This window comes from Camelina sativa, unplaced genomic scaffold (genome assembly GCF_000633955.1).
Source record: "Camelina sativa cultivar DH55 unplaced genomic scaffold, Cs unpScaffold00894, whole genome shotgun sequence".
NCBI lineage: Eukaryota > Viridiplantae > Streptophyta > Magnoliopsida > Brassicales > Brassicaceae > Camelina > Camelina sativa.
In genome coordinates this window covers 1-10,390 of record NW_010922019.1, presented here as the reverse complement: position 1 = coordinate 10,390, position 10,390 = coordinate 1, and the positions used below count along the sequence as shown (strand labels likewise).

Sequence of the window (10,390 nt, the reverse complement as noted above, 5' to 3'; positions counted from 1 at the left end):
AATTCCGTGCGTGTCCCTAAAATCCATGCCATATATGGTGTGGTTGGTATGTTGAAGCTCCTTGCAGGTTAGAAACAATTATCATGTTGAAACGATTCTGTATATAGATAGACTTGTATATGCTTCAGGTGTTTCTGGTTAATTTCAATTTTTAGATCTGAAACATATCTATACAAGAGCTTCTTTTTTAAAAATTAGATTGCATATTCTTTCACTATAGGATCATACTTGGTGGTTGTAACCGAGAGTGAACGTGTTGGGTCGTTTCTTGGCCATCCTATATTCAAAATTACAACGCTTAAGGTTCTTCCTTGTGATCATTCACTTAAAAACTCTCCTGAAGAACAGGTAAAACCATTTGCGCCTGTTTTTTTTCTTTTTCTTTTCTTGTTGAGTATGTAATGATGGATATCAAAATCTCAAAGTATTGTATCGATTTCGACAGAAAAAGATGGAGACTGAGTTCTCCAAGCTGCTAAGCGTGGCAGAAAAGACAACTGGTCTCTATTTCTCATATGAAGTTAACTTAACACTGAGGTAATCTGCTCATCTTCTTCCTTACGATGTTTTGTGGTTGCACATTGATGTTGCAAATCACATATGTTGTATTTATGTACTAAGGCATGCTGCACAAACCAGTTTTATCTAAAATACCTGACATTACTCTGAAAGTCAGTAGTTATTTCCTTCTAGTTTGATCTTTATTTTTGCGATTTCAGCTCACAACGCTTGCATGATTTGGGTGTTGAGTCTAAGTCACTTCCTCTGTGGAGACAGGTGACCAATATATCTCCTTTTGTGAAAATTACCAAACTTTGGAAGCATTAGTTAGTCTTTACTTGCTGAATGTCCGTGGCAGAACTGAAAATAACTTCTACTGGTGTTGCTTTCTTTTTGACAGGCTGAGCCGAGGTTTCTTTGGAACAATTACATGCTGGAAGTATTAATCGATAATAAGGTGTGTCTCCCTGAGGTTCTTTTAATTTATCACATCCCCTTGTTTTCCTACTTGCAGAATATCTTACCCTTGTTTTCATTTGTTCTCTTAAATTTGCAGCTTGATCAGTTCTTGCTTCCAATAATTCAAGGGAATATCCTTTTTTCACTCCCTTTTTCAACAATATCCCTTGTTTTCATGGTTACATTTTATTATAAAATGAATTTTTCCTTAACCTGTAATCACGCTTTAATAGTTTTGAAACTGCCATTGGACGAGATATTGTTGATGTTACTCTCATTGCAAGGAGATGCACAAGGAGAAACGGTACATATCTCTATGTGCTATTTTTACTCTTTATACTTTGATTGCAAATTGTTTGATAGGTTTTATTATTCTAACATGTAGCGTGAATGTGCAAGTAGGTTGCTGGGACTTCAGTTATTTGTTTTACTACTAGGACCTTTTTACCAGAATTATGCAAGAAACCTAGATATTGACAGAACTTTCTGGGACTTGTTATGAGAATAGGAAAGTGCGATGGTTGGCACCTTAACATCAGTTTAAACTTTTTTCTATTAGATAGATAGGAGACATATATGTCCTTGGCTGCAGGAAATTTAGATGATGGGTATTGTGTTGTGACTGTTTCACCCTTATATCTTGGATCATTTACAAGGTACGCGTATGTGGCGAAGAGGAGCTGATCTTGATGGCTATGTTGCTAATTTTGTGGAGACTGAGCAAATTGTACAGATGAATGGATATTCGTCATCATTTGTTCAGGTGGTTTTTACATGCTTGCATATTCTATTTTCCCTTGTGCTGCAAATCTTTGGTCATTTTGTAGATATATTATTCACATACTTTTTTGCATTCTATAATTATCCCCCGAGATTGAGTTATCCACGAGCCCACGATTGAATTCGTAATGTTATTTCAACCCCTATATATGCAGGTCAGGGGATCCATACCTTTTATGTGGGAGCAAATTGTAGATCTGACTTACAAGCCGAAATTTGAGATTGTCCAACCTGAAGAAGCTGTAAGTACTAATTAACTAACCACTTGCTCTTTGGGTACTTTAAATAACTTGTATTGGGTGCTTCTCTTGCAGACACGGATAGCTGAGCGGCACTTTTTGGACCTAAGGAAAAAATATGGATCAGTTTTGGCAGTTGATCTTGTTAATAAGGTACAGTTATGTGACTGTGTGNGGCAGTTGATCTTGTTAATAAGGTACAGTTATGTGACTGAAGGTGTGGTACAACCGTACAGGTCATATTTGTGCATTGCATAAATCTACTTTAACTTTTATTCCTTAATATTTCTCTAATCAGCATGGTGGCGAGGGGCGCTTAAGCGAGAAGTATGCTAGTGTTATGCAACACATAACTGGGGATGATATAAGGTAGTCAATCTGTTCCTCTAATGTGCTTTTAGAAAGTTTGCTTATTGTCTTCAACTCTTGTAGATATCTGCACTTCGATTTCCATAAAATCTGTGGGCATATTCATTTTGAGCGCTTATCAATTCTGTATGAGCAGATCGAGGGGTTTCTCGAACAAAATGGGTATGACTTTCTTGGACATTTCTAGTTAATTAATCTTGAAATCTGAGTAAGTATAAATAAAAAATGGAATGTCATTTTGAGTTACCTGAATTACACAGGTACTTTCTGTTGAATGAAAAGGGTGATAAAATGAAGGAGCAGCTTGGTGTTGTCCGATCAAACTGCATAGACTGCTTAGACCGTACAAATGTCACCCAGGTTAGTCATAATACTATGCTGCTGCTCCTCTGATCTCATTAGCATTTGCTCATCCATGCTGCATACTTCCTGCCAAGTGCAGAGCATGATAGGTCGAAAGATGCTAGAACTTCAACTCAAAAGGATCGGTGTTTTTGGTGCTGAAGAAACCATAAGCTCACATCTGAATTTTGATGAACGCTATAAAATATGTCAGTCTCCTATCTTTGTAGGAAATCTGATATTGCACTACTTAGATGTAAAGTTTGAATTTATACGTGTTGCTTATGTGCTTTTCGCCTTTCAGTGTGGGCTAATCATGGTGATGAAATCAGCATTCAGTACTCTGGTACTCCTGCACTTAAAGGAGATTTCGTCAGGTACTTTTGCGATATGTTTAATCTAGGGGTGTTTTCTAGATATACTCTACATGCCATCTAATGTGTCTCTAACCGGCTCAATACTAGGTATGGACATCGGACTGCCCATGGCGTCGTTAAAGATGGCTGGAGCTCCCTTGTACGCTATTACCTTAATAACTTTGCTGATGGAACTAAGCAGGTCAGTGGCTTTTCATTCTCAGCAACTATACTTGTATCATATAATTATGTTCAGTTGGATACCTAGAACTGTGTGCTACTACTTGTGGTATCACTTACCTCTGTAACTGGAATGTGTCCTGACTCTAGTTAATATGGCTGTGTGAAACAGGATGCGATTGATCTCCTGCAAGGGCACTATATAGTTGCTGTGAGCCGAGACATGGCACCTGTGCCTCAAAAGGGAGGCCTTGAGGCTGTAGCAGTAAGCATTCATCAATTAACTATTTTTCAATTTCTTAGCGCACAAAGAATATATAGTCTTACAACGAAGTTATTTCATTTCTCAGAACTTCCCAGTAGCATTGTTCGTGGTTCTGATCAGTTTCTGGTTTGCAACAATGTCTCTGAAACAAAGTAAGTATGATCTCTCTTTTGATGAATAAATAGATTTTCTTTCAAACGTAACCTAAAACTGTGTAAATTTCTGAGCAGCTGGGAGTGATTATAAGCATAAGCACTTGTTCTTCTCATTGCTGTGGACGGGGATTTGTGTGGGCGTAGCTGCACTAGTGAGGGCCAATGGTCGGATCTTCTGCAACCGGCCTCGTCTGCACAAGCCCAGATCCTGATTTATTTAATTTACTGGGGTGACCATTGTGATCACATGGAGCTCAAGTCAGAGCCAAAAGTTTTCTCTGTTTGTTATTTCATTGTATCAAATTACGTTGGACCTTGGGACGCCAGCTAGAGGCAATTGTCTCAGGTGGATATCCCTTGAGATTTCAAACTCCCACAACCATCAATTACTCGATACAATTACACATGCTTCTTCATATTCATTCTTTCTATGCTTTTTCTCGGTCCTAAAAATGGTTTTCCAACATCTCCGAATAAGAGCAAGACGACGAACAATTAATTAATTCTATCTGGTACACAATGTGCTGATTCTTCATGAAAGAGTGGTTTGAGCACGAATATAACATTCAAGTTCCCCGCCAAACCTCAGCTCTCTATTTTCAATTTTTGTTCATTTTGAGTTTCTGAGCTGACCTCTGTTGATCATCTGATCCTTGAGTGACTTGTCTTCTTTGACCATGCTCTATCTCCTCCAGTTATTCAATGATTCTGACTTTGACGAGTGGCTCCCTCATTGCAGAATTTATCATGCTGCGTGATAGACCAAGGGCAGCAGACTCAGAAAGTGCCTATCGTAGGTTATTTCTGCCGTTTCCTATGCGCATCTTTGGATCTTTTCTGCGTTTGTTTCTAAGAGGTTTTGGTACTGCATTGGTGCTTGATCATATTTTGATATTTGTTTTAACATTTATGGTAAAAGCTAGAGGGAGGAAATTGGGAAAGAACACCAAGGATCCAAACAAACCAAAGAGGCCTCATCAGTAGTTCAGGTAGCAGTTCAATGAAGCAAATCCAGGCAATAACCATATCTGAATGATTTGCTTCATTTGTTACTTATGAACCAAATATGAATCATTTAAATATGGTAAGATCTACAGTATAAAAAATGGGTCAAATTCCTTACAAAAAGAATAATGGAATCAATCAAAACTTGGGAAAACCAGAGAAAAAAAAAAGCACACAACCTCTCTTATCTCTGACTTTCCTATCAAAAGAGGAAACAAAAAAAGAATAAAAGCAACTCTCTTACCTTTTCTCTTAACTTGCTCAGTTTCCTTCACAACTCGTTCAAAACGCCTTTGAGGAGATCCAACCCCTCCGCAGAGATGCTCCTCCTCTTATGCGACTTAGGGATCTCAATCCGAGGTGGCGGTTCGAGCGAGAAACAGACAACAACTACAGTAAGATTGTCGCAGCTGTTGCGTTGAAGTGCCTCCTTGACCAGAGCTTGAGAGCATTTCTCAGGATCATTATGCTGCATCAGCTCCCTTCTCACCATTGTCACAGCACACTGGCTGCTCATCACATCCCAGAGTCCATCACATCCCATTATAAGAAACTCATCCTCCTCAGTCAGCACAATCTCCTCCAGCTCAGGCTCACAGCTAAGAGGACATAGTGAACCTTTAGCTCCCTTAATGTGCCAATCTCCTAAAGCTCGAGCCACAGAGAGCTGCCCGTTAAGATAACCATCATAGATAACACCACCAAGCTTCTCAATACGTAGCCGCTCAGAAGTACAGTTCGGCTTGTGATCTTTTGACAGCTCAATGGCTCTGCCACGTTTCCCCAACACCGCTCTGGAGTCACCAGCATTCGCAATCAACATGGTCTTGTCCAAGATGAGAGCAGTGAGTGCAGTTGTGCCAGATGATCTATCGAGACAAGAAGCATCAGCTAAAGCATGATCAGTCTTGACAAAAGCACTCCTTGTTGCCTTCTTAGTGCTGGTTGGGAAATGTTTGTCTTCCATTACAAGCTTCATAATGTTATCCTTTGTGAATGATGCAGCATCAACACCTCCATGTCCATCAAACACCTTTTCATAACCACAACCACATTTAAAAAAAAAAACAGAGCATATTTTGGAATTTGATGATGATACAGATCTTTATATATATATATACCCCATAGAAAGCTCCAGTGGATGAACCAATATGCTCAGTGAGATCATCCACACAAATGAATTCATCTTCCATAGATTGCTTCGGTCCTTTATCAGACCAGCTTCCAGATCTGAACACAGGCTGGAACGTTGAGTTTACTCCTTCAGGAGATTTTGCACCAAATCTCTCATCTCCTTCCTAAGAACAATCATTAATTTTGATAATGTAAGCTAAACAAAAGATCCAATGAGATCCGATTTCCAAAAGATTCACGTCTGATCTGTTTGTGATCGCGTAAATACAATCACCAACGGAATCAAGATTATGAAAAGAAAAAGAAAAAAAAAGCAAAGAAGAGAATGAACCAACGGAATCGATCAACCAAGCAGTGCTATTGCAATGGCGCATTGCAGAGATGTTGTTCCTAGGAGGCTTGCCAGAGGAGCTGAGGTTAGCCATTTTGTCATCTGTAACATCCAAAGTGTTAATCATCGGAGAAACTTCAGTCACCGGTGCCATTTTTTTCCAGATTCCGATCAAAAGCTTTCTTTTTTTGTCAAAATCAAAATCATCTCTTTTTTAAATAGTAAGTATAAAAATAGCATTTTTATTCTTTCCTTCCTCCTTATTTTACTCGCCAGTTAGCTCTCTGGCTGCCACGTGTGCTTTCAATTCCATTTTTTAATATTTTTCAATAATTTTTTTTATTAGTTTCCTTCATATTCTTCTGCCGTCTCCTCCTCCCTCTGCATCCCCAACACAGAGCAGTGTACTGTGTTGCTTTGAGCGAAAAGATGAAGGCTTTAGTCTGGGTCTTACTCTCTCAAGCAAACCCATTTCTTCTTGGCGTAATTGGCATTGGATCGTGGTGGAGTTTTGACCAGTTCGTTTTCCAGAACCCTAATAGTACTCTTCTATCTCGGTCTCTCTCTTTTACATTGCTTCTCCGATTTTTGTTTGTTTATTTCTAATTTACAGAGGATTACAACATTTTTTTTTTTTTTTTTGTGAATTTGGGTCTCTTTCCTAGTACAATTAGCCATTAAACAATTGCAAAAGCTCGCCTTTTGTAGGGTTATTTTAGATAGCAAAAGGTGTTGACTTTAAAGTACAAATTAAAAACAAACAAAAAAAACTGAGAAAGGTATTGACTTTAAAGGTTTGTTTATGGCGCACAACTCGATTGCGTTAAAGTTGAGATTTTCACGTAGCTGTTTGGTATTTGAAGGAGCTTCCGACTTTGATTTGGAAAGATGAATTGATGGTTCCACTGAGATAGATGGATATGAGTGAGTGAGAATCTGTGAACACGATCTCCACTTTGCACCTACTACAATGGATGGGCACTCTCAATTACTTACCGTTCCCTCACCCTTGATGAGAAAGCGAAAGGTGAAGCATATCTCTTCTCTCAACATTCCATTCATTAGTAAAGTTCTGATTATGGTTTGATTTGCTTTGTATGGTGGTCATTTTAGTGACTCCATAACTTGACCTTCTTTCCTTTCACGTTGGATTCTGCTTTTGAAGGTGGAAATGCTACCCTCAGCGTTCTTACGACCACTCCATTCAGGACCTGGACCATCATGGAACGTAAGTGAGACTGCTCTGTGATTGCTGGATGATTATTATGTGTGACTGCTCCTTTTTGTATGTTTCGTTCATCGATAGTTAAATCAGTCTTTTTATATTTACTACGCTTGCTGATTTATTTTCGTGCTTGGATGGTTCCGCTATTTACTTTAGTTTCTAGTACTACAGCATGTAAGCATCCTCATGTCCATATTCGGTTTACTGACTGATTGGTTTATGTTTCATATTGGAAGCACTAGTGCACTACAGTTCATGGAGCCATAATTGGCCCTCAAAATTCACCCGTGTAGTAGCTCACGTGGCAGAGAGATTCCCTGGAGGCTTGTCTGAGGAGCTGAGATTCGCCATTATGTCATCTGCAACCTCCAAAGTGTTAATCATCGGAGAAACTTCCGCTGCCATTTCCAGATTCCGACCAAATAGCTCTCTTATATGTATATAAAATACCTTTCTTCCTTCTTCCCCCTTTATTTTACTCACCAAGTAGCTCTCTGGCTGCCACACGTGCTTCACATTCCACTAAAGTTAAATAGTAAAATTATTCGTTTATTCGTTTCCCGTTCTTTCCGTTTCCTTCCCCTAACATAGAGTAGAGTAAACACAAGCTTGTGTAAACACATAGAATAATGAAGGTTGTGTCTGGGTTTTATTCTTTAGCAGACCCATTTCTTAACGTCGGCATCAGTGGAGTTTTGATCAGCCGTTATATCAATTTCCAGAACTCTAATGGTACACCTTCATCTCTGTCTCTCTTTCCATTGCTTCTCCAATTTGTTTTGTTTCTTTCTAATAAACAGAGGATTATGAAAGTTTGATGTTGTACAATTACTCGCTCTACCAATTCCTAACGCTTAATGAAAAAGTGACAGGTCTAGCATATCTCGTTCCCTCAACATTGCATCACTGCTTTCAGTTCTGATCATGTTTGCTTTGTATTAGTGGTTATTTAAGTGTAATGGTGGTCATTTAAGTGCCTCCATAACTTGACCTTCATCTCTTTTTACTTTGTGAAACAGGAAGCTGCTGAATTTGAGAAGATGAAGCGGTTTCTGTTTATGATCATCATCTGCCGTGCAGTTCCTTTACAAGGACTCACCACAAGTGTCTCTGCGAGACCCCAAGTTCTGAACATCGGCTCGGTTTTCACATTCAATTCTCACATCGGTAGAGTCGTCAAAGTTGCTATGGATGCTGCTGTTGAAGACATAAATGCTAGCCCTAGCGTTCTTAACAATACTTTACTCAAGATCATCATGCATGACACAAAATTCAATGGATTCATGAGCTTCTTAGAACGTAAGTGAGACTACTCTGGGATTGTTGGATGATGATTTTGTGTTTGTCTGTTAAAAGTTTTATCATTTCCTTTCTTTACTTTGGTCATGGATAATCAAAACCGTCTCTTCTAATCGTATTTAACTTTGATTTCATCCGTCTCTTCTTTCTTGGATGGTTCTGCTGTCTAGTTAAGTTTCTAATACTACTCATGTCTAAATTCTGGTATTCGGTTTCCTGACTGATTGGTCTATGTTTCACATTAAAAGCTCTACGGTTCATGGAGTCCGAGACAGTGGCCATAATTGTCCCTCAGAGATCAACAACCGCCCGTGTAGTAGCTCACATTGCAACAGAACTAAACGTTCCTATACTATCCTTCACTGCCACAGACCCTGCTATGTCTCCTCTGCAGTTCCCTTTCTTCATCAGAACTTCACAGAATGATGTCTTCCAGATGGCCGCCATTGCAGACATTGTTCACTTCTATGGCTGGAGAGAGGTGATAGCAATATACGGGGATGATGATTATGGCCAAAACGGGGTAGCTGCTTTGGGCGAGAAATTGGCGGAGAAGCGCTGCAGAATCTCATACAGAGCAGCTTTGCCCCCCAAACCTACCAAAGAGAACATCACTGACTTGCTGGTTAAGGTAGCATTGAGTGAGTCACGGGTCATTGTCGTTCACGCTTCTTTCATCTGGGGCCTAGAGTTGTTCGATGTGGCTCAGAATCTTGGTATGATGGGCACTGGTTACGTGTGGATTGCTACCAACTGGCTCTCTACAATCATCGACACAGACTCTCCTCTGCCATTGGACACAATAAATAACATTCAAGGGGTCATTGCAATGCGCCTGCACACTCCCAACTCTATCATGAAGAAGAACTTCGTTCAAAGGTGGCATAATTTAACTCATCTTGGACTGAACACTTATGGACTGTATGCTTATGATACTGTATGGCTGCTTGCTCACGCCATTGATGATTTCTACCAAAAAGGTGGAATCGTTTCCTTTTCGAAGAATCCTACTACATCTGAGCTCGGGGGTGGAAAATTGCACCTTGATGCTCTAAAAGTCTTTGATAGAGGACAAATATTTCTTGAGAGCATCTTACAAGTTGATAGAATTGGCTTAACCGGTAGGATGAAGTTTACTAGAGACAGGAACCTTGTAAATCCAGCATTTGATGTGCTTAATGTCATTGGCACTGGTTACAGGACCATTGGTTACTGGTATAATAATATAGGCTTGTCTGTGACGCCGGCTGACGAGCTAGACAACACATCTTTTTCAGGACTGAAGCTTCATAGTGTTGTCTGGCCGGGACAGACAACAAAAGTTCCCCGTGGATGGGTGTTCCCGAACAATGGAAGGCGTTTGAGGATTGGAGTTCCAAAACGTTACAAGTTCGAAGAGGTTGTCTCAGTCAAAACCAACGGGATGATCTCTGGCTTCTGTGTTGATGTCTTCATTGCTGCTCTCAACTTATTACCTTATGCAGTCCCGTTTGAGCTTGTAACTTTTGGGAGTGGCCATGACAATCCAAATATCTCTGAGCTAGTGCGCTTGATATCAGCTGGGGTGAGCACATGAGCACTCTTTAAAACTTGTTTTGATGATCGCTCTGTTTGATGGGTTTTTAATTACATATTTTGTGGCTCAAACATCATTTTCATAGGTCTATGATGCAGGTGTTGGTGATATCACCATTACAAGAGATAGAACCAAAATGGCAGATTTTACTCAGCCGTATGTGGAGTCGGGGTT

At 39.7% G+C, this 10,390-nt stretch overlaps 2 protein-coding genes and 1 pseudogene across 2 annotated transcripts; 2 read left to right on the top strand and 1 right to left on the bottom strand.

The window, feature by feature from the left end:
• LOC104773981 (phosphoinositide phosphatase SAC7) lies at positions 1-4,075 on the top strand (the record flags this gene model as incomplete). The annotated part of the gene is given in 19 exon segments (XM_010498653.2): positions 1-67; positions 221-348; positions 446-537; positions 720-777; positions 902-958; positions 1,058-1,091; positions 1,184-1,264; positions 1,617-1,723; positions 1,896-1,982; positions 2,055-2,132; positions 2,278-2,348; positions 2,412-2,510; positions 2,609-2,708; positions 2,791-2,899; positions 2,995-3,067; positions 3,155-3,248; positions 3,399-3,491; positions 3,577-3,643; positions 3,722-4,075. Coding segments are annotated over 19 exon segments (1,632 nt in total), but the record flags the coding sequence as incomplete, so codon positions are not given.
• A 642-nt stretch (positions 4,076-4,717) lies between these two features.
• Positions 4,718-6,323, bottom strand: LOC104773980 (probable protein phosphatase 2C 47). Its single transcript, XM_010498652.2, has 3 exons — positions 6,121-6,323; positions 5,773-5,949; positions 4,718-5,684 (listed from the first exon to the last, which is right to left on the bottom strand). The coding sequence occupies exons 1-3, from the start codon at positions 6,268-6,270 to the stop codon at positions 4,923-4,925; spliced, it is 1,089 nt and encodes a 362-aa protein (XP_010496954.1). The 5' UTR covers positions 6,271-6,323; the 3' UTR covers positions 4,718-4,922.
• Positions 6,324-6,448: 125 nt separating this feature from the next.
• Positions 6,449-10,201, top strand: LOC104773982 (annotated as a pseudogene).
• The last annotated feature ends 189 nt before the right edge of the window (positions 10,202-10,390 follow it).